General features: G+C 36.1%; 1 protein-coding gene across 1 annotated transcript in view; it reads right to left on the minus strand.

The window, feature by feature from the left end:
- The window catches only part of LOC127842766 (coatomer subunit alpha-like), a 44,345-nt gene that overhangs the window by 13,235 nt on the left and 5,705 nt on the right, over positions 1-25,405 (minus strand). The window contains exons 7-19 of the mRNA XM_052372476.1: positions 19,954-20,142; positions 18,952-19,087; positions 17,286-17,519; positions 15,066-15,132; positions 14,396-14,474; positions 13,818-13,900; positions 13,076-13,215; positions 7,459-7,544; positions 6,450-6,588; positions 5,480-5,642; positions 3,515-3,661; positions 1,688-1,877; positions 425-520 (exon numbers count right to left, since the gene is read on the minus strand). Coding sequence (XP_052228436.1) covers positions 425-520; positions 1,688-1,877; positions 3,515-3,661; positions 5,480-5,642; positions 6,450-6,588; positions 7,459-7,544; positions 13,076-13,215; positions 13,818-13,900; positions 14,396-14,474; positions 15,066-15,132; positions 17,286-17,519; positions 18,952-19,087; positions 19,954-20,142 — 1,749 coding nt within the window. The remainder of the gene's footprint in view (positions 1-424; positions 521-1,687; positions 1,878-3,514; positions 3,662-5,479; positions 5,643-6,449; positions 6,589-7,458; positions 7,545-13,075; positions 13,216-13,817; positions 13,901-14,395; positions 14,475-15,065; positions 15,133-17,285; positions 17,520-18,951; positions 19,088-19,953; positions 20,143-25,405) is intronic.

Consider the following 25,405-nt stretch of genomic DNA (forward strand, 5'->3'; position numbering starts at 1 on the left):
CCCCGATAATTCGATCCAGGGGCATAAAAAACAATGGAAGTGTACTTTACTTGTCAATTAAGGACACATTCCTATGATCTATAAAGGTAATGGTCTTTTTTATTATAGTGTCACCCCTATTGAAAGAGCCAGCCAATTTTGCTTATGAGACACTTTTTGCATGTATACCATGTACCTCCCAACTCCTATCACTATGCCAGGTGCCAGGCAGATAGAAGTCGGTAACCATTCATTTTTAACACTCGCCACTCACAAACTGGCCATATCGGAACAAGTCCCATGACAAACATCCATCCTTCGACAAACGCTCTGCATGTGGCTCGAACCTTTGACCTGCCGATCCCGAGGCGGACACCGTATCCAATAGGCCACAGCGACCGATCTTCAACTATAAGATCTATATTTATAAGGAAAGGTGGCTTACTCTGTCCACACCCAGTGAGGATTTTCACTCTCTCCTGTACGTCTCCCAAGAACAGGGCATTCTGGAAATGACCACTGGTGTCCTTACGAATCTCAGCTGAAATGAAGACAAGGAATACACACATTAACATAATATTCCTAACAAATTACAACTATAATAACATATACACTTCAACACCGTTATTTCGAACACCGATAATCCGAAGTCACCGTTATTTCGAAGTATTTTTCGGGTCCCGATTTTGGTTCTTCTTTGTTAAATGTAAAATTTCATTGTTAATCCGAACTTCGGTAAACCAAAGAAATCGTTATTTCGAAGTGATTATCAATCTTTAATCCGAAGTCAAAACTGCAAAATACTGAGCGTATTTTTACACCTTGTCGTGGTGCGTCAAAAGCCGATAATTACACTTTTGTCGTCTGTGCGAAAGCTGGTGTTCAGAGAGACATTGCGTATTAGTTAAAAAAAAGTTAATTCATTTCCTAAAATGTATTCATATGTTTGTATGTCTGATAATTTGTGCTATTCGTTATATTTTATATGTTGTGTAATTAGACAAAAATAAAAACAAGAAAAAGAATCTTTTTATTCCTCTGTTTGTTACAAGTGGTAATCTATTGCTATATGACTAGTTTACGCTTTTAAGTAAGCGTGTATCCGAACCATGCGACTTCCACAACGTTTTATTTTTACAGAATCAAAGAAGTCTTCTGTCAAATGTTTATTTCGAATTATTGTTAATCCGATTTTTTTTTTAACGGTCCCGATGACTTCGAAATAACGGTGTTGAAGTGTAACTTAAACCCATTACTCAAGCATTGTGTGTCTTTCAAAATTAGAACACAAAATGTCACCGTTGTGGGAGCTTTCTTTAGATCAGGTTCTACCCAAGAAACGGACTCCACAATGTTTCAATAATCCTGAGGCTTTCGATGCAGTAGAGCAATAAAAAAGTTTAACCCTTTACCCCATAAGAAGCAAAGTGAAACGGCTTTTGAAACCAGCATAAAACCAGAAAAGCCTGCGAGTAACTCCCAGTCTGTTAAGGCTTTATGCTGTTTGCTGCTCATAAGTAACTAAGGGTTTGAAATTAAGCCTTTAAAAGTTTAATCTAGGAGGAAAGGTCTATAATTAAATTTAACTTTCTATGGGACTACAAATGCGTCGAAAAACATTTCTAAGTGATAAAGGGTTAAACTAAACCACTAACTTGATATTTGATTACATCATGGTAAAAATTAACCAACACCGACTGCCTCTTACCAATCTTGGTCATTTTCTTCAGTTTCTCCAGATTCCCGGTGATCAGGTAGAGGAATGAGAGCTTGTCAAAGTTCTTCGTGCGCTGGTATGACATCTCCACAATCTGGTGGTTCCCCTGCAGTAGTGCAGCCTCCCCTAGCTTCTCCCAGCACACCTGGTCATCTAACGCACGAGCTGCCTCGAGGGCAATCTTGGAATATAGTCAAAGAGTTGAAATATAAACATAATGGGAAATATAACAGCATGCATTTGGAAAAACTGGGATTTAAGCATTTGCATTTACCAAGAAAAGCCTGTGCAGAATCAGGGACAACACTTTGGGCTTTAATGGAGTTGTTTGTTTAAGGAAGTGGGCTTTAATGGAGTTGTTTGTTTAAGGAAGTGGGCTTTAATGGAGTTGTTTGTTTAAGGAAGTGGGCTTTAATGGAGTTGTTTGTTTAAGGAAGTGGGCTTTAATGGAGTTGTTTGTTTAAGGAAGTGGGCTTTAATGGAGTTGTTTGTTTAAGGAAGTGGGCTTTAATGCAGTTGTTTGTTTAAGGAAGTGGGCTTTAATGCAGTTGTTTGTTTAAGGAAGTGGGCTTTAATGGAGTTGTTTGTTTAAGGAAGTGGGCTTTAATGGAGCTGTTTGTTTAAGGAAGTGGGCTTTAATGGAGTTGTTTGTTTAAGGAAGTGGGCTTTAATGGAGTTGTTTGTTTAAGGAAGTGGGCTTTAATGGAGCTGTTTGTTTAAGGAAGTGGGCTTTAATGGAGCTGTTTGTTTAAGAAAGTCTCTTCTTATCAAAAATTCATTTGAGTCGGAAAGTGTCATCCCTGATTAGCCTATGCAGACTGTAAGGTTAACCTGGGAAGACGCTTTACGCGCATAAATCAACACCTATTTTTGCTAGGACAAGGCTCATGTAGTCAAATAGTTGAAATATTAACATAAAGGGAAATATGATTTTATATTGATTGATTTTTGTTTAATAAGATGCTTGTTAATGAAATGATTTTACCACAGTCATTAAAAATAAGCAGTTTGGTTGTGAAAGACAAACTTTTGTATAACACGGCTATTGTCAAGCAATATTGTCCAATACCAGTAAACGTCCACCATTTTTAGCAATATTCCTAGTCTATTTGTTGCCATAGCAACCAGAATTCTTGATGTAGGAACAAAAAAAAAAATGACCTGCATAATCTCCATATTGCCATCTATCCATGTTTGAAGTTTCAAGAAAAAATATGAAGAACTTTTTAAGTTATTGCAGCATCCACCATTTTCAGCAATATTTCTAGTCTATTTGTTGCCATAGCAACCAGAATTCTTGACATATGAACAAAATGAAATGACTGCATAATCTCCATATTGCCATCTGTCCATGTTTCATAAAAAATATGAAGACCTTTTAAAGTTATCGCAGGATCCAGAAAAGTGTGACAGACTCACGGACACACAGCGCAAACCGTAAGTCCCCTCCGGTTTCACCGGTAGGGACAATAAATAACTGAAAATAAAAAAATGCTACACACTTGCATATATGAAATTAAGAATCTAAGCAAGTCCATTTAAATATTTACAACTATAGGCCTTTGAGACATGAACATGTGCTTGTCACCACTTCTTTGTAAACACTATGCAACTATAGCATATACTCATCTTAATAGTATTTCATACTTTTATTTTTTATCCTTTCAACAACTTAAACAAAAATGTAGAGGGTGTAACGTGACACTATTGTATCTCATACAGAACAACTGTGTCCTGATCAAACCACAAATGTATAAAAGTACTTGCCCTTATTTTCAAGCTTAATTAATTTTGTGTTTACCATAAAATTCAACCTACCTCCAGATTTCCACACTCCAAGGCTAGACCGAACCTTGTTTTCTCATCCTTCACAAAGTGGAGTGCAACCTCTGGGTAACCCTTTTTCTGTAGGTAGGCAATTATAGACTGACCCACAAGCTTGGCATTCCGTACCATGTGCAGAACCTGAAAACATAATTACAGTGATCATAAGCCCTGAATTTTAAGTTTCAAGAAAGAATTTATAATTCGAGGATCTAACTATTCACAAAACCTGAGGTGTAAGAGTGAGTGACCAGGAATAAGTACAACAGATATAGAATAAATTTAAGAGATTTGAGAAGTTTGACAAAATTCAGACGAGAAATGGTCTATTACACTTTGATGTGTTTGTAGTCTCTTAGAAAATCAAAGTAAACAAAGACCTTTCATACTATTTGTTAGAAAGCCTCAAGTTTTAAAGAATCAATTCCATCCCTTATATACTTATTAGAAGAATACAGCAAAAAACAAGCAAATTCGTTGAATTGATATCCCCCGCAAATATGCTTCTGGACACAAAAGTTTTATATTTGACACTCAGCTAAAAAGCATTTTTTTTTTAATACAAAGGGCCATAACTCTGTTATTAACAGATGGTGTACAACTCCATTAGGCGTGCATAATCCTCTTATCCATATATATACTCATACCAAGTTTCAATGAAATCTGCCAAAGCACTTCCAAGATATGGCTCTGGACACAAAAGTGCCGGACGGACAGAAGACGTCAAAACAATATCCCTCCGCCTATGGCGATAATAAAACAAGAGCTGTCAGAGGACAGCGCGCTCGACTATTCGAGTGCTTGACAGTATAACGTAAGCCATCATGGGGAAATTGTTCATATTCAATAATTTATTAGACGATCTTTCAAAAATAAAAAAAGGAAAAAAAAATTTAAAAAAATTTGGGCGGGGGGGGGGGGTGTGAGAGGGGGAAAGGGGTGTGTGTGAGAGGGGGGTATAATGTGGGTGTGGTAATTTATAAGATGATGTTTGAAAAAAAAAAAAACATTGGGGGGGGGGGGGTAGGGGGGGTGGGGGTGAGAGGGGGTATAATGTGGGGTGGGGTCATTTATTAGATGATCTTTAAAAAAATAAATTGGGGGGGGGGGAGGGATTCTGGGTAGGGGCGTGTGGTTATTGTTTGGGTGGAATCCATTGTGGTATTCAGGTAAGTGTTGTTTTGTCAAAGTAATAATAAAATGTGATCATAAATAAAGAAGTTATGGCAATTTAAGCAAAATGTTCAATTATCTAAGTGTAAAAGGGGCCATAATTATGTCAAAATGCTTGATACAGTGGTCTGCTCTTGTTTATAGGTTGGGGTCATGTTGGTAAACAAGTATGCAACATATAAAAGCAATATGTCAAAGGATATAGGAAATATTTGGGGTAGTACGCAAACTTTAACATAGATTTATCAATAATATGCATATTCTAAGTATAAAAGGGGCAATAATTATGACAAAATGCTTGATAGAGTTGTCTGCTCTTGTTTATAGGTTGGGGTGATGTTGGTAAACAAGTATGCAAAATATGAAAGCAATATGTCAAGGGACAATGAAAATAAATGGAGTAGTACGAAAACTTGAACATTTGCTGCATATTCTAAGTGGAAAAGGGGCCATAATTATGACAAAATGCTTGATAGAGTTGTCTGCTCTTGTTTATAGGTTGGGGTCATGTTGGTAAACAAGCATGCAAAATATAAAAGCAATATGTCAAGGGACAAAGAAAATATTTGGGGTAGTACGAAAACTTTAACATTTGCACGCAGACGCTAACGCAGACGCTAACGCCCACGCCGGGGTGAGTAGGATGGCTCCACTATATATATTTAATATATAATCGTCGAGCTAAAAACTGAACACCTTGCGAGTTACTCGCAAGCTGTGCTGATTGTATGCTGGAAGAATAAAGCCATTTTCGTTTTACTTTTGAGCGGGAAAAGGTTTAAGTACCTCATCATATTTCCGGTTTATGAGCGCCAGTTTGAACTTGAACTCAGTGGGGTCGATGGCCATGACCCTCGGCCTGCCTTCACGATCCAGACAGAACACGTTGTTGCCCTTGATACGCGTGATGTATATCGGCAGGTCCAGCGTGCGGATGATGCCATGGTCACTGAGATAGGGGAAGAGCACATGTAAATATTGTATAAGTATTGTAATGAGAGCTGTAAAGTTCATATGAGCCTTGCACTGAGAAAAGGGGGTTTAATAAATGTACGAAGTGTGTCCCCGATTAGCCTATGAAGTCCGCACAGGCAAATCAGGGACAACACTTTTTCACTTCAGTTGTAAGTTATGTTTAATGGAAACTATTCTTGATGAAAATCTTGTCAGGTAAGAAAGTGTTGTCCCTGATAAGCCTGTGTAGACTGCACAGGCTAATCACGGATGACACTTTAGGCACATGCATTAAACCCTGTGTTTTTCAGAGGGCGACTTATATGTGTAAGTTTTGTAACAAGAGCTGTAGGAATAATAATACTCTGACATGAAAAAATGTTATTACAAAGTAAAACTTTTCACTGAATAAAACATTTCATAGCCATAGCAATTAATACACCAAAATTTATCCCATTATCCAAAGCATAAAATAATGAACATTCCCTTTTCTTCAACTTATCAGAGTAATTGACAATATTTTTTATTGCAGACGCTCACTCAACAATGTTAAAATCTCAAATATCTGACTAGCAAACTTTTCGTTTTAATCATCAGTCAAACCTTACGAATACTGATGTGTGCCTAAACTGATTGTCAAAATTATTGTGAGACATTGTGGCAGAAATAAGACATTTTATGGAGAATGAGACATATTTTTTTTCTAAATCTAATTATCATATTATGGGACAACAAAAACATAATTTATTTGCAAGTGTCCCATCATGTAGAATAAATATCATATATACACAACACAACCCACCCGTTGTTGAGGGCGTATTTGATGTGGTTGCTAGTGGTGTACACAAACACCCCACTCTCCTCCCAGGACCCACTCTTCACCTTGATGTTCTCGTGGATTGAACACAGGCTCTCCAGCTTGCGGTTGCAGATGGTGATCACTGAGGGGAAACAAACGAAATGCCATGTTTGGGTGTCAGGAGATTTATTTTTTTTCAAGAAAACAAAAGATTTTAATTTCCCAGGATCAACATATGCCTCAAGATATTTGAAATAATTTTCAATCATGTGAAAAAAGCTTTGGTATTTCCATGAAAAACGATGCTTCCTTTGTCAGATAATTAAATTATGAAATATAAAACATAACAGAAATCTAAGATTCACTCAAGCTTTGTCACATAACTGACTTATATATTTTAATTATTTTAGCACCCTTAGCTACCATGCCCATGTGTTCAATCAAGATTACGAGAGAGCCACATGGGACATTTCACCTTACCAATAACGGAATAAAACAACTGTTAACCCTTTACCACTTAAGACACGTATTTTGATGCATGTGTGGTCCCTTAGAAAGTTAAATTTAATAAAAGACCATTCTTTCTAGATTCAGGTTTTAACGGCTTGATTTCCAAGCCTTGTAACTGACGAGCAGCAAACAGCATAAAACCTGAAGAGACTGCGACTTACTTGCAGTCTGCTCATGTTTAATGCACTTTGCTGCTCATTAGTATCTTAGGTTTGGAAATCAAGCCTAAAAAACTTGAATCTTTTACAAAAGTTCTTTAATTTAATTTGATCTTCTAAGTGACAACAAACGAGTCAAAATGCATACATGATTGGGAAAGGGTTAACAAACCACAGAAATGAAATATTGAGCATTGTTTACCCTCTCCCACTCACCATGTTTGCTGATGAGGGCCAATTGGGACATGATACCTGACTGATTTAACTAAAAAACTGCAAAGACTGAACAATCCCCACCCACCAGCCTATGTAGTATTGCGCAATGATTACCACCTCCCACTCACCATGTTTGCTGATGAGAGCCACATGGGACATGTCACCTGACCAGATCACAAACTTCACCTTGGCCATCTTCACACTGGACAGCGACCTGGAAATGGAACACAAGTACCATCCTAAGTCTTGGTGAGAACCATGCTAGACAGTCAGGGCTCACCCTGGCTCAAAAATTTCTGTAGCCAACATTTTCGATTTTTTTCTAGCCAAATTTTAGAAAATGTAGCCAAAGTTTTAGCCAAGCATTTGGGACTGCCCGTTGTCTAAAATTATGGAATGACATGAGTTGGCATTGAATTGCATACCATTTATTATCTAATTGAACAAATTCAGGTATTTTTTAATTTAAACATTCTTCTGTGAAAAATACAAGAAACAAACGAATGATTCACACCTCAGTATACAATGACTCACTATGAAATTAAACAAGTTACTGGAGAACTAAGGTTATCAGAAAAAAATAGATTTTTTTTTCAAATTATCTTTCAGACGGACGGATTGTTCATTTTGTTTCAATAAAATGTTTCAACAAGAAACCGTCCGAGACGGGTGATGCTCCCCAAAGGTTTTTTTGGTCACAATATTGCACAATATATTCAGATAAAAGAAAACGTCTTGAGGGCACAGTAGTTGGGGGGATTCTTTGGTGCGATGGTTGGACGGTATTTCAAAATAAAATAATAAAAATAAATATTTGTGTATTTTAACGGTTTCAAACAAAAAAATTGGGGGGGGGGGGGTATAGTGTGAGGGTGTGGTGGTCATTTGTGAGATGATCTTAAAAAAAAATTTAGGGGGGGGATTCGGGGGGGGGGGGGGGGGGGGGGGAGGGCACGGGGGATGATTTGGGTGGAGTCTATTGTGGTATGTCAGGCAAGAGTAGTTTTGTCAAAGTATCAATCAAATCTAATCATAAATGTTGTAGACGTATTTCATTGTTGTAAATATATTTAGTTCATAAATATATTTATTCTGAATGATATTGAAGTAAATTATTTTTTAAAGGAAACATTGCTCTGATTGTTCAATGGTTGGACAGAGTAGATTTTAACTTTAAACAGAATTAGTAGCGTTCTTTTGTAGTAGTTGATTAGTTTTCAGTATGTAGAGACTGGGTAGAAAGGTGAACTGTTTTTACTAACATTTTAATACGTTAATTGGCTTGTCAAGCATGAGTTTATTCACTCAACCACATCCGTGTGCATGAATGACTATTTCGAATGTCATTCTTTGCATATCATTCATGCTGTCAACCTGTATGTTTATGATATTAAATCATAAATATAATATATTTAGGTAAATATGCATTTTATACATCTTTTATACTCATGTCGGTCGGTTGTATTATTGTAATTATTTTGTTTTAATAGTTGTATTTGTGTATTAATTCAGTTGGTATCTTACCGTCGGAACACATCATTTTATATATAATTGAAATGTATACTTATTATAAGAATGTGATTCTTTGCATATCATTCATGCTGTCAACCTGTATGTTTATGATATTAAATCATAAATATAATATATTTAGAAACCCAAACGTGTTGTTCGAAGAAAGAACCCTAAACGCCCATACGGCAACACTGGCGCCCAACGTGGGGCCCGAACCCCCGACCCTCAGGCAACACTGGCGCCCAACAACGAGTCTTCGGCAACAACAGCGTTTGGAGCAGAAAAACGGAAGTAGCGGACACGTTACTACGGCGAAAATCCCTGAACAGACAGGAGCCTCAGACCGGTAGCGAGGAGGGTAGAGTCCAGGAATTTAACTCAGCGATTCCTTGGAAACCGGTTTTTGATTTTTCCCGGGGAGTAGGAGTCCACATTTTTGCGCGGCATCGAGATCGAGCACCGATGTGAGTACAACTACGTATTTCTTGTGCACAAAACTTTGACGTCAAAACCGTTAAAACGTACGTACAGGATTTCACGTTCTGCTACGCAAGGAAGGATTCACGTTCAATCAGGACGGAGAGTGATGGACACTTAAATCATTGTGGACATTGTGTATCGTGTCATTATTGTGTTTTGCTTGTATTTTGTAAGTGTTCCGACGGAGTTCGGTGAGTGTAAATATTTTTATAATTATTGTGCAATGTACATATATCTATTTATTGTAGTTTCATTGTCGTAAATGAATAATTTGAAATACCTATCAGTTGACTTACAAAAACAACAACAACAATATAGCTAATTTAAGTTTATGTGTTCATGCATTTTGCGAATTGGTCGAGATAAATGAAACGACCTTTTGTCAGCTCATTGGTAAATTAGTGTCATATGAAGTTATTTTAAGGAAATTATAGTCCCTTCACGAGCACAAAGTTTATTGCATGGCGAAGTTAAATCTACTCACCACTTACATGACGTTAAGTAGTAGATAGGTTTGAGTAACTGGATTTATTTAGTAGCAGTAGATTTTGCCCAAGGGTTATAATAAGTATCGAGAGGTTTCAATGCGTAAATTTGTTAATTTGTCATACTTTACGTATGGTTGAATTGAAAACGCTTTGTGCGTATTTTTAAAGAGAAAACTCTCTTTATAAATACCGAAAAATAATCACTGTTTTTTTTCTAAAAATTGATAATGTTAAAATGTACATATACGATTTAAACTGCATTATGTAGTTTAATGCGTGTATGTGCGACTGGCGTCTTACCGGTAAATGCACGTGCTCGCGATATCGTAGCGCAATAAACGCTATTTCGGCAGTGTGGTAAACACGCGATAGTAAACCAGTTGCGGGTTCGAATCGAAATAAAATCGAACTTAGTAAACACCTGGTACAAAATAAAAGAGCTTTGATTAGATATTTGTGATAGTCAGGCTGTTGGCTTAAAATAAGCCCAAGGGAGGTAATACAGGTGTGTTGAGATAACTGTTTCGGTACGTTTATTGGAAAAAAAGGAAAACGGCGATGTGGGCATTAAAACCGTCCACCGGAATCATCTGCTGCCGTGTTCCTTCTTACCGATACAGGAAGTACAGCGTGTTTCGTCACCTGAAGTTTCCGACGAGTCCTCCACGGACGTGGATGAACGCACAGGGAAGACGAGTTCCGACAGCAATCAGTCGGAAGATGAAACAGATAAACGACGCTCCAAACCGAAGAAAATACCACGGCGCCGCAGCCAACGTCAGACCCGTCGGCCGGCTTGGTTTACATCCGGGGAGTATAAATTGTGATTGGTGTTGTTATGTATTTGCAAAAATGATTAAGTACAGTGACAGCATAAATTTAACATGTGTGGATTTGTATTGGAAAGATACACAGCTGTTAACATTCACTTCTGAGTATTTAAATACAAATTAGTGTATTATGTTTTTATTTGTCAAATTGTCATTGTTTTCAAATTGAAAATAAACAGTTGCAAACGAAAACGTTAATATTGTGGTTGTCATTATTTTTTAACAACGATGCTTTCATAGATATTTTGATCACGAGATTAATCAAACCTCGCTTTAAAAGCGATGTTTGAATTTTAATAATGTCGAGGACGACATTTTCTTAGAGAGGGGAAATGTGTTGTAGACGTATTTCATTGTTGTAAATATATTTAGTTCATAAATATATTTATTCTGAATGATATTGAAGTAAATTATTTTTTAAAGGAAACATTGCTCTGATTGTTTAATGGTTGGACAGAGTAGATTTTAACTTTAAACAGAATTAGTAGCGTTCTTTTGTAGTAGTTGATTAGTTTTCAGTATGTAGAGACTGGGTAGAAAGGTGAACTGTTTTTACTAACATTTTAATACGTTAATTGGCTTGTCAAGCATGAGTTTATTCACTCAACCACATCCGTGTGCATGAATGACTATTTCGAATGTCATTCTTTGCATATCATTCATGCTGTCAACCTGTATGTTTATGATATTAAATCATAAATATAATATATTTAGGTAAATATGCATTTTATACATCTTTTATATTCATGTCGGTCGGTTGTATTATTGTAATTATTTTGTTTTAATAGTTGTATTTGTGTATTAATTCAGTTGGTATCTTACCGTCGGAACACATCATTTTATATATAATTGAAATGTATACTTATTATAAGAATGTGATTCTTTGCATATCATTCATGCTGTCAACCTGTATGTTTATGATATTAAATCATAAATATAATATATTTAGAAACCCAAACGTGTTGTTCGAAGAAAGAACCCTAAACGCCCATACGGCAACATAAATAAAGAAGTTATGGCAATTTTAGCAAAATTTAATAATTTGACCTTAAGAGTCAAGGTCATTCAAAGGTCAATGTAAAATTCAACTTGCCAGGTACTGTAACCTCATGATAGCATGAAAGTATTTGAATTTTGAAAGCAATAGCCTTGATAATTAAGAAGTAAAGTGGATCGAAACACAAAATTTAACCATATATTCAAAGTTACTAAGTCAAAAATGGGCCATAATTCCGTAAAAATGACAACCAGAGTTATGCAACTTGTCCTTTTACTGTACCCTTATGATAGTTTGCAAGTGTTCCAAGTATGAAAGCAATATCTATGATACTTTAGGGGTAAAGTGTACCAAAACACAAAACTTAACCAAAATTCCGTCCAAATGCCAGTCAGAGTTACATAACTTTGCCTGCACAGTCCCCTTATGATAGTTAATAAGTGTTGCAAGTATGAAAGCAATAGCTTTTATACTGTAGGAATAAAGTGGACCTAAACACAAAACTTTACCAAATTTTCAATTTTCTAAGTATAAAAAGGGCACATAATTCTGTCAAAATGCCAGTCAGAGTTACATAACTTTGCCTGCACAGTCCCCTTATGATAGTTAGTAAGTGTTGCAAGTATGAAAGCAATAGCTTTGATACTTAAGGAATAAAATGAACCTAAACACATAACTTAACCAAAATTTTCAATTTATAAAGTATAAAGTATCAAGTATAAGAAGGGCACATAATTCTGTCAAAATGCACGCCAGAGTTATCTAACTTTGCCTGCCCATTCCCCTCATGATAGTAAGTAAGTGTACCAAGTTTGAATGCAATAGCATTGATACTTTCTGAGAAAAGTGGACCTAAACGCAAAACTTAACCGGACACCAACGCCGACGCCAAGATTATGACAATAGCTCATAATTTTTTTTCAAAAAATAGATCAGCTAAAAATCATCTGACCAGAACCCGCTGATAATATGCACATGTCCTCTTGGTAGTGAAGCTTCCCATAAAGTTTCATTGAATTTCGGTCATTAGTTGCTTAGAAATAGCCCGGACAAGAATTGCACTATATGTACAGTTAATGGAAAATTTCAAAGGGCCATAACTCTGTGAAAATCATCCGACCAGAAAAGGCTGATAATATGCACATCTCCTCTTGGTAGTGAAGCTTCCCATAAAGTTTAATTGAATTCCGGTCATTAGTTGCTGAGAAATAGCCCGGACACAAATTGTGCACGGACGGACGGACTGACGAAGCGGAGACTATATGCTCCCCCCAAAATAATTTTTGGGGGAGCATAAAAATCAATGATAGTATCAAAAATTAAGAATATTTGTATTATTTAAAACATTTTTTTTAATATGACAACAAGCTGCAGTAATTTGCAAGTAACCAATTTGAATCACTTTCAATCACACATAGCAATACATATAACAACCTACCTCTTCTGTTGGACATCAAACAGTGTGACACTGTCACTGTCCTTCAACAGTAGACAGCCAGTGCCTGCGTAGAAAATGTCCTCACAGTTGGGAGTCTGCACTTTCTTAGTGATCTCATTCTTTAAGTTCTTGATCACAATCTGAAATGGCGAACAATAATGGACCTCCTGGCATGTGATAATACAGAAATGGGTTCTTATTAATTAAAGGTTTATACTTCAGCAGGCATTATAAGCCAATGGTTCTGTATAAATCATCCCAGCGCAATAACACTCGTAAAAATTTATGGACTAAAACAATCTGACAAGGAGGCACATGTCCAACAGATAGTGAAAGATGCTTCATATCAAGTTTCATCAAAATAGGGTCATTAGTGTTTGAGATCTCCTGTGGAAACAAAAAGTGAGACAGAAAGACAAAGGACAGAAATTCTAATCTAGGCAATTCTTTTCAGACCAATACAAACTACATTCCATAAAGTTAGAAATTGAACGGACAGACAAAGCAGCAAAGATATTCTCCCCCTTTTTTGGTAAAATATAAATATCTTGTTTTAGTTTTTTTCTTCAATACATCAATGCAGAGTAATTGGACCATGCCTTGTAATTTCGGAAATCTTTATAAACTATAAACAGATTATCAAATGTGTTTATCATTAAAGCAGTGATGTCACTTACAGAGTGTGTTCAACAAAGCACTGATGTCACTTACAGAGTGTGTTCTCAGCACAGATGTAACTTACAGAATGTGTTCGGTCCAGCACAGCAAATCGGTTCCTGGCAACCCACACAGCAGTCAGACCAGAGGACCTCTTACTGTCAGGAGCTGGGAATAAGAGAACATTTTGCAGTGATTTTCAAAAATATTTGTTGTTGTGATAATTGTAAATGTAACAGATGTTGTCCCAAAATTGTGATAAACAAATGATGCCTTAATGGTGGGTCAGGAAATTTCCTATTTGTAAACATACATCATATTTTGTTTGCATTATTTTTTTTATGACATGCTAAGCTTAGAAGACACCCAAAAGTATGATGCAAATGTTGACAAGCAAATAAATGTATGTAACTTGCATTTCTTGTTTAAATAATGGACCTCAAACTTTTATTGAAAAGACAAACCATATGAATCACAGGGATACTAAAATATAACATTGAAGAGAAACCCTGCTGTCTTGAGAAAATTAACATCCTATCATCACATACTCTGCAATTAATCAAAGTTTTTAAAGTCACAGGACTTAGGCATTTTTGAAAAAATTCTTGGTTTGTAAACAATATAAAACAAAAACAAAAGAACAACTAAATTCATGTTTCCTACCATCAGGGTTCTTGGCATCTTGAATGTCTTTCGGGATGTCATACAGGTCATATATGCTGTTTTCCACATTGCTGGTACGCTGAAATAAGTATGTCCAAGATTTGTCAGGAATTGTTTGAACTCTACTAAAACAATTAAGATTAAAGAGTTTTTGTAATCATCTGTTAAGCAAAAATAAAAAAATATGCTACTTTGAATATCATGCATATAAATATACATTCATTTTTATAGAGAAATCAGTAGATATAATCATCTTTAATTCACAAAGATGAAAACATGCTCTTTGGGGCCCGTATTCACCAACTGATTCTTAGACTTAAGAATAAAGAATAGACTTAGAACCAAAAAAAATGTGTTCAGTGTTTGAATATATACAGGCCTCCACTGGTGATTGTCATTAACAACATGTTCTATATGAAGAATAATATAGATAGAGATGTTTACTGCAGAGTTTGACTCAAAATTAAAGAAATTTTTGAATATTCTAATTTAAAGAATTTTCTTTATTCTTAGACTTAATTCTAAGAATTGTTTGGTGAATACGGGCCCTGAATATCATTCATATGCCAATGTACAGTAACACAAGCACCTGCGTTTTGGATTTCAGTAAGATTTTATAACAATGAGCAATATTGTAAAGTATAAACAGTAAAGACTTAAGATCACTTACAGTAACAACTAAGATTGAGTTCTCAGCTGGGTTGTAGGACAGTGAGAACACTGGGGTCTTGTTTCCACTGAAATGAAACAGAAAACATGCCTTTCTTATCTTTCGGAGCAAGTTTCTTTATTTTTAAACAGTTTTGCTAGTAGACATGTTAACAAGAGGGCCATGATGGCGCTGAAGTGCTCACCTGATTTAAATAATTGACTTAATTTTGAACTTGATATTGTAAAGTTGTACATTCTTACAAAGTTTTATAAAGATTAAGTTATAACTGGGTCTTCTAGAATTGTGATAAGGTTTCACTAAGATTTGAACATGTCTAAATGTAAATCCTACAGTGGCAACAAGCTTTCTTCTAAGACCGGCCCCTTTTACCTAGTTTTTGATCCCACTTGACCTATATTCACACTTGCCATAGATATTGTCTAGATATTTCATCTAAATAAGACCAAAGTTGATTCATAAATGTGGCATCCAGATAAAAAACAAGCTTGGTTTCACTTGGCTGAAATATTTTAACGTGTTACAAAACTTAAAGCTGACAGCGTATGATGCACACTGCATGACAACAAATGTATCTTTAAACAGATGCAATCTACATTAAACAGCAGTGACTTTTTTTTAATTTGTAACTGGGTGCATCAGATGTAAGGGTGTCACATTTACTGATTTTTCTAAACATTTAAACGAACTGAAATAAACGAAACTTTACGTTTAAACGGTATCCCTATGTCGGAGTAAAAAGCATCAGTACCATCTCGCATTTCCAAAATGAAAATAGTTATTTCCGGAAGTAATATTCAGTGCATATCCCATTCGCGCAATTACGTCATATTAAAACCCTATAAAATATTATAAAACAGACCATCCGTATCACCACATGTGTATTCGTCATTCTATAAAAAATAAATAAAAGAACGTCGAAAATAATGTAAAATCGATGAAAAATACTGTTTTTCGAAAACGACACGTATTTTGCACATTTTAAATACAATGTGCATATCGTTTGACCGCAGAAAATGAAAAACCAGTTAGGGAGCAAACACGTAATCAATACATAATTTGGTTAAAATATTGCTTTTCAAAATGCTACCTCAGTGTTTAACTTTGCTAATCAATCAATTAAAACATTTCAAGATGGCGGCATATGCACTGTTTCGTTGCCAAGTTATAAAAATTTATGAAAGTAGTGCAGATTTTCCATTAGTTTCCGTTCATGTCTGTGCCATCCACTAACCAATCAGAAATAAATTACTGCCAAACTTGGTAGCCCGGATTTACCGCAAGTGACCGGATTTCGCAGTTCTTCATCGATATACCTCGTACGGCTAGTCGGCTACTTTATATGCACCCCAATATTTATTATATTGATATTGACTGTCGTTTAAACGTTTACTGTTCTGGTAAATGCTTTTCAGCAAAACACGAAACGCGACCGTTTAAACGTGACACCCTTAATCAGATGGACCTTGTTTAGTTTTCAAAATGAATTTGAAAACATTTCAAAATCAGAAAAAATCCTAAATACATAGGAAATGTGAATCTGCCCAAGTTGCAGTCATTCAATTATTTTTTTCTAACAAGCACAGGTGGGCCTGAGATCACAAAAAACTTAGGTCAATAATCTCACACAACCTTGATTTTTTTTCTCAAGTTTTTACATGAATTTTATATCACCCTCATGTTTGGTGTTCAAATAATTTTTTTGAGTTTGAGTTTAAAGTTTAACTCAACCCTGATTTTTAGGGGAAATGTGTACAAATTCTTTCCGCTTAAATCGAGATTGTTTGTGTAATGACCGATATTCTCAATACTCAACCAGTGTTTTTTAACCATTTTGGGAATGTCCCTTTGAATTGGGAAAATTTGCGGCGTTTGACTACAATTGGGAAATTAGTGTTGTTGTTTTTTTGCTAAAACATGCTTCAAAATTGAGAATAAGTGTTTTGTAATATATTAACTATTTAAAGATTGAACTTATATGGATTGGAGATGAACAAAATATTGAGATCTAAAAAAATAAAAATTGGGGGGAGGGGGGAACCTTCCTTTGGGAATTTTTACCTCCCATTTGGGAAAAATATTTACTTTTTTCGATTGAAAATGGGGCATATTATCGGACCCAATTTTGAATGAAAAAAACACACACTGTCAACTGAGTACAAACTCAAATCTCATTGACTGTGATCTCTAAAAAACTGAGAATGCTTCCTAATAACTTACCCCTTAAGCTGCATGCAGGGCTGGTCCTTATTGGTGGTGAAGTCCAGCCTGCGCAGCAGTTTGTCCTTCACATAGTAGAGAAAGTTTGCGTGCACTGCATACGCTGGTCGTTCACGCTCTAGCTTGAAGATGATCATACCGCTGTCATGACCGGCCGCAAACACGTTCAGTGTTGGGTGTGCAGTCATAACCCAGAACCGGTCGTTCTCACGTCGGAATGTCTGCACTCCAGTCCTGCACACGAGAGAAGGGAATACATTATGATCATGTAATTTTGTTCTAAATAGTCATTTATTACATTCACTGCTTTAAAAAGCATTATATGTATGTCTAATACATGGAGAATCATAAAATATATAGATTTAAGACAGATGATAGAAGAAACTCTATGAAAAGCTTGTGTATGAAGACCTTTTTTACATTTATTAAAAGTAACTGGAAAACATGATGGAGTGAAATAAACTTGATCTTTTATTGAATTACATTAAATTTTATGTAAATGTTGACTGTGTCACAAAAACTAAGTTCAGCGCCAACCTTTTTTTAAACAAGAGCTGTCACCATAGGATGACTTATGCCCCCTATAAACGCTTGGTAGAAGTTATGAGCTTTTTTCGAAACCTTAAAGCAGATTTCCAAACCTAAACGCGGACCCTAAGTTCAAGGTCAAGGTCACAGGGGTCAAAATTTGTGTGCGTATGAAAAGGCATTGTCCATATACAGATGCATGCCAAATATGAAATTGCTATCTGAAGCGACATAGAAGTTTGTTTTTTTTCGAAATCTATAGCAAAGTGTAACGGACAGTCCGATCACTATATGCCCTCCTTTGAGGGCATAAAAATGTCTTAGAAAATCAAAATAAATCAGAAAGCCACATAAACTAGAGAGCGGACACCATGCTAAAACCTTGAAATGCACTAAGTGATCCCGTGACCTAGTTTTTGACCCGGCATGACCCATATTCGAACTTAACATAGATATTATCTTGATACAACTTCTGACCAAGTTTGGTAAAGATCAGATGAAAACTACTTCAATTAGAGAGCGGACACCATGCTAAATCCTTGAAATGCACTAAGTGACCCCGTGACCCAGTTTTTGACCCGGCATGACCCATATTCGAACTTGACCTAGATATTGTCTAGATACAACTTCTGACCAAGTTTGGTAAAGATCAGATGAAAACTATTTGAATAAGAGAGCGGACACGAAAAGTGTGACAGACTGACAGACAGACAGACTGACAGACAATGCGAAAACTATATACACCCTTTTCTTGGAAAGGGAGCATAAAAAACTTTAAGTGGTTCTACTAAGTCTATTTATTAATTGTATTAAAGGAGTACATATAAAAACACACTAAGCTAAGTGGCCTTTCCCCAAATTGATAAAATGAAGTAAATAAAGTATAATTTAGCCTTTGTCTGGGAAAACTAGGTTTAATGCATGTGCTTGTGCAGTCTGCACAGGCAAATCAGGGATGACACATGCATTTATGGTATTATGTCTAAAGGAAGTATCTTCTACGCAAAAATCCTATTGAGGCAGAAAGTGTCTTCCAAGCTTGGGCTTTATGGCCAACACTTTATGGACAACACTTTATGGACAGGCGTTCAGCCCCAGAGAGAGGCTGATCTGTTATTTGTCTGCAGTGTTTCCATACCTCTTGCTCATGTCCCACACGCGGATGCTTTTGTCCTCAGAGTTGGAGAGTATGAGCTCCTGCCTGGGATGGAACAGGCAGCAGGACACGTTGTTGTAGTGACCTCTACAAGTGTCCACCTCCCAGGCCTTGGACTCTGTGGGGAGAGAAATATGGCAGTAAGACACTGCGGTGGGAGAAATATGAAAGCTTCAGCTAGACTCTGTGGTAAGAGAAATAAGAAAGCTTCAGCTAGGCTCTGATGTGAGAGAAATAAGAACGCTTCAGCTAGGCTCTGATGTGAGAGAAATAAGAAAGCTTCAGCTAGGCTCTGATGTGAGAGAAATAAGACAGCTTCAGTTAGACTTTGATGTGAGAGAAATATGAAAGCTTCAGTTAGACTGACTCTGATGTGAGAGAAATATGAAAGCTTCAGTTAAACTCTGATGTAATAGAAATAAGAAAGCTTCAGTTAGACATTGATGTGAGAGAAATAAAAAGCTTCAAGTAGACTTTGATGTGACAGAAATAAGAAAGCGTCAGAAAATATGGGAATTTATTGAAGGAGTATTTCAGAGATACACTTCTCACATTTTAGCCCTTTATGAAATAAGAAACAATGGCTGCAATCATAGCAGGGACAGTACTTTATTGGTATTAGAATGATACTTGAAATCTGAGTGTACTAAAATATTATGCAAACTGAAAAACATTACATTCAAATGCTCAAATATTGATATCAAGGATTTTAATGTACAATTGTTTATCAAGATGTTCATTGGGCTGACTTTGCAAAACATCTAAACACAAAGTACTAAACATTGATTTTTATCTAAGTGATGTAGATACCTATAGTTTATAGCAAATACTTATTTAGAAGATTTATTATTTTGACTTTGTATAACCAAAACATTGGTTAACAACATGCTAAGTAATTTACAAACTGTTCATAATTGGTTAAAGGCTATTTCTAAAATGATGCTTCCATTTAAGAGCTTGACTTCCATTGAACCAAAGACCTACCATTCATCCTCCACAGCTTCACCTGCCGATCATCGGCCCCTGACACGATCAGGGGAAGTGTGGGGTGGAAGGTGACCCAGTTAACTCCCCTGTCATGCCCCTCCAACACGTGCTTCACCACTGCGTCAGACATGCCGAACAAGTCAGGCTGGCCCGAGTTACGTAGACGCTCTTCCAGAGAGTTTGAGCCTGCAAATATAGAGCATAATGGTTTGGGGTATTTACGTATTTTTAATAAACTCATTTCCATACCATGTTGTAAGTAAGAGAAACTAAATCTATGAGAATGAAGGGAAAAGAGCAATACTCTATGCCAAAAAGGTATTTCAATTAAATACAAGATGCTACTCTCCATAAACGAAGCCATGTCAGCATTAACCCTTTCAGTGGCGGAACCGAATTTTAAAGGCCTTTGCAAACAGTTTGGATCCAGATGAGACGCCACAGAATGTGGCGTGTCATCAGGATCCAAACTGTATGCTATTCTGATAGTATTCTTTGAAAAAAATCGAAGAAAATGCTAATTTTAAAAATTCAGCAGACGACATTTAAGCAGACAACAAATTTCCCAGCATGCAAAGGGTTAATTGATTGGCCCTCTAAATAAGCCTAAGTCCCAAATAAGCTGAATGTGAAGGTCAAAATGAGTTCAGTAGATGCAAGTCTGTCAAGAGTTGTCAAAGATAACAGTCGAGGAAGTATCAATAAGCTAATTTGCCTCCCACATCAGTAGATGCCTGAGGCATAAAAACAACAAAGGTAAACTAATGGCAACGCTTATATTACCAAGAGGAATTTCCAATCAATCCATGTTTATTTAATAATTTGTATGTCCTCCTTTTTGTTCAAAATACATATCAAATTAATTCAAACAGTTGGAAATCAATTTTAGTATTAATAACATCGACAAAAAAAGTTATTTAAGACAACCAAAGTAATATGTACTTCACAAATCTGTAATAGCCTAATCCCCTGTCCGTATATTTTTTTAATTCTTTGAACATCCCAAACCATGCTCAAAATGTTACAAAATAACCCTCAGTGTTGCACAGTACATAGTGTGACAAACAACTGAAATACATTTGGAGTGTCTACATTGGTTAGCAATCATAATCGTCCAACCTTCACCATTTTATGGAGCTCATATTAACTTCTTTCAATCATTTGTTTAACATTAAACATTTACGTTACAGATTTTACATCATTTCAATTTGGCATTTATAACAGCTTTCTGATGGTATAATCATATATTATCAGGTTTTTTTAAAGACAGTTTATCCTATCGGCCAACAATAATTTCATAATAGATACACCTGTAAGCTGTATCATACTAAAACTTAGCAAAGTCAAGACAGCTCACAAGTTCAAATTTGCAAATTGCAATTTTCCTAAGATCTGCTACATTCAGACAATTGTATGATGATTGTAAAAACAAAACAAGAGCACCACATAGCGGGTGCCAACGCTTGGCTGTGGGTGAAGTTTTGAATAAATGAAAGCTTGTCAGTGACCTTGACCTTTGACCTAGTGATTCAAAAATGCAAGGTGCAGCTACATATGAAGTTTCAAAGTTGCAGGTGGAAGCACTTTCATTTTAGAGCCAATGTTTAGGTTTTAGCACGAAGCAGACGGCGGACAACAAGCTGGCTATGACAATACCTCAGGTTTTCTCCGAAAACAGCCGAGCTAAAACAAAAAAAAAACAAGAGGGTAATGATGGTCCCAATATTTTCTTCAGTTCTGGCATGGTGACCAAGTTTTTCAACAAATATGACATAGACTTAAAAATCAGGCTAGATATTGCCAAGATAGATATTCTGACCAAGTTGAATCTATTATAGATGAATAATGACGTGTGAAGAATGCGTTTGAGCTAAAAGTTAATGACAGAAGAGCAACGATGGACTTTGCCCAATACAGTACATTGACTGACCACAAACACTCACCATAAGCACCGAGTGCTCAGGTGAGCTAAAAATACATAAAAAAGCATTAACCACAGCCAAAACTAAACAGCACATTATACATGTACATGTAGTTGCCTTCCTTATTCCATTCATGTGACTGAATAAATATATTAATATCTTCTTGGTTTGACTTAGTCGCAAATTTTGTATTTTTGTAAGGCATGCAATATTTTCAAGTGTTAAATATTTAGCTACACTTCTGTTTGCATTTTAAATTAAAAATTTAAAGCAAAAATACGAAAATGCCTTAATAGTACATCTCTCAAAGACTTCTCTTGGCAAATTTCTTCAAAATAATAGTACATCCACATGTCTTTTGATAAAATATCAAAACATATGATAATATATTTGTTAAAATGACATAATCCCATTAGACAGCAGTAAATAAATTGAAAGTAAAACAAACGTGAACATAATTTTTACACATGACAAAATGAGCAGTCCTTTGTGAAAACCAGACTTAATGCATGTGCCTTGTTTGTAAACCACATTATCATGTAAACACATGTCAACCGGATTTCTACTCTTAACATATTTAAACGAGAATTCCATAAAAGCAAAGTGTCATTTCGGACATGAGAGGCTAATCTTGAAAGAAAATTACAGCACATGCATTAAGCCCAGTTTTTCCAGATTACAGCTCAAATATATCAGTATCTCGCTATAGCAGGCCCAAGATACATGCTTATATAGGACTGGGTACTCACGCGGCTGTTGTTCTGAAAATGAAGCACAGAGTCAGACAGAAGAAAGAAAGCAGACCTTGGCTGGTTTTCATTCAGTGCACACAGGCAATACCCAGGTATAATGGATACAAAATACAAAGTGAGCATTTTCTTTGCATGGTTTCTATACATGTTATATGATAATTTTTGGCTTCAAATGCAGCAAAGAAGAATCATGCTTGCTTGTTTATTGCTCATCAAAAACACCTAAAAAAAACTAAATTATAATGAAAACAGTTAATAAAGTAATTATTTATGATTTATACAAATGTGTCTTTTCTAAGGAGCGCTGCGTATGTATTATCAACCAGAACCTAACGGAATAAGCATAGGACTAAAATAGGTAAAGAATGTCAAGACATAAGATAAGAACCACAACAAACAAAAATGGGTCTTACGCTGTCAGAGTTCTTGAGCCTAGCCTGCGTTACTGCGCAGTCTGATCAGGAGCTAACCCAACCACTAATGAGCTAAGAAAACCTTGCGTAGCAGGCTGGTTAGCTTCTAACCAGACTTCCCCAATGTGCAGGCTGGTCTGGAGCTACGCTGCCTGCATATGACATAAGACCCATTTTGCATGAAACTTGTACATCAATATATGCAATCAGACATGCTTTGTAAATGAAATGAGTTTAAAAGATGACCTGCTTGAATTTTGTCATGCAGATGGAAATGTGAAGAAACCAGGTCTTACATGATATTATGTGAAATTTGATGAATATACATGTAGCAAATATTTAAATCTAAAACAAGAGCACCGCATAACCGGTGGTGCCACGCTCGGCTGCGGGTGCAGTTATGAATAAATAAATCCTTAACAGATTTTTTTTTTTAGAAGTCACAGTGACATGTGACATGTAGAACTCATCAAGGTGCAGCTACATATGAAGTTTCAAAGTTGTAGGTTGAAGCACTTTGATTTTAGAGCCAATGTTCAAAACCTTGACAAAATGTTAAGGTTTTAGCACCATGCGGATGGCGGAAACGACGAGCTGGCTATGACAATACCTCCGGTTTTCTCCGAAAACAGCCGAGCTAAAAATTACATTGGGTATAACATAATTATACTCTACTATAGGCTTCCACTCAAATATGGGCCTTTAAAAATATGTTAAATGTGTCAGGCAAGTTTACCTATTTAATGCAATCTTCACTAGTTTTGGGAAGATGACTCCTAAATGTGAGCTCAAGGAATGAATAGGAGAATGTGGTAACAAATGTTGCACAAGTAGTAGTAGGAAGCATACAAACACTGATGAACTATTAACCTCATCTAAGAAGAAAAAGGTTGAACTTAACTAGGGCTTACACTGCCAATCTTTAAAGTAAGATTATACAATTTTGCCAAATATTTATGAATTTATACAAAATGTGTAAAAAACTTATTATATATATATATTTCAATACAAATGAAAATAAAAGTGTTGGAGAACATGTGTTGAAAAATGCGAAATAAGTGAAAAATTTAATCCTAAATCGAAAATGTCTGTACAGTCAAATTCGCCAGCATGTATATCATGCACGTACGTTGTGAATCTAAATTTAATTCCATTTTAAATTCCTGCAACGATATATATTCATATGACACACGAACACTAACTCTGATTCTAATAAAAAGTCAATGCTTCGTTATTGTAGGAAAATATGTACGAAATATCTTGGTCACAATCAGCTCGGCGCGCTAATCTGTCTTTGATGCATGTTATGAAATTCGTCTTCAATGTTTACGTTTTCTTGCGTATTTTGTGTTATTGTAACATATTTTATCAATTTATTACAATTTAACACATATAAACAAGAGCTGTCACCATAGGATGACGTATGCCCCCTATAAACGCTTTGATAGAAAATATGAGCATTTTTCGAAACACAAACGCAGATTTTGAAACCTAAACGCGGACCCAAGTTCAAGGTCAAGGTCACAGGGGTCAAAATTTGTGTGCGTATGGAAAGGCCTTGTCCATATACACATGCATACCAAATATGAAGGTTATATCTCAAGGGGCATAGAAGTTATGAGCATTTTTGAAACCTTAACGCATATTTCGAAACCTAACCGCGGACCCTAAGTTCAAGGTCAAGGTCACAGGGGTCAAAATTTGTGTGCGTATGGAAAGGCCTTGTCCATATACACATGCATACCAAATATGAAAGTTATATCTCATGGGACATAGAAGTTGTGAGCATTTTTCGAAACCTAAACGCAGATTTCAAAACCTAAACGCGGACCGTAAGTCCAAGGTCACAGGGGTCAAAATTTGTGTGCGTATGGCAAGGCCTTGTCCGTATACACATGCATACCAAAAATGAAGGTTATATCTCAAGGGACATAGAAGTTATGAGCATTTTTCGAAACCTAAAGGCAGATTTCGAAACCTAAACGCGGACCCTAAGTTCAAGGTCAAGATCACAGGGATCAAAATTTGTGTGCGTATGGAATGGCCTTGTCCATATACACATGCATACCAAATATGAAGGCTATATCTCAAGGGACATAGAAGTTATGAGCATTTTTCTAAACCTAAATGCAAAGTGTGATGGACAGACAGACAGACAGACAGACAGTCTGATCACTATATGCCCTCCTTCAGGGGCATAAAAATCGTATAATCTCGCTTTAAAGTAATTAAATGAATATTTGGAAAAAGAAAATCATGTTTAGTGTTTACATTTTCCCACAGACATGGTTTCAACAAAAGAACGAAAAATTGGGCAGCACAAGAAATTGATTCAGCCAAGGAAAGCACTGAAATGTCACAG

Source organism: Dreissena polymorpha, chromosome 8, assembly GCF_020536995.1.
Source record: "Dreissena polymorpha isolate Duluth1 chromosome 8, UMN_Dpol_1.0, whole genome shotgun sequence".
NCBI lineage: Eukaryota > Metazoa > Mollusca > Bivalvia > Myida > Dreissenidae > Dreissena > Dreissena polymorpha.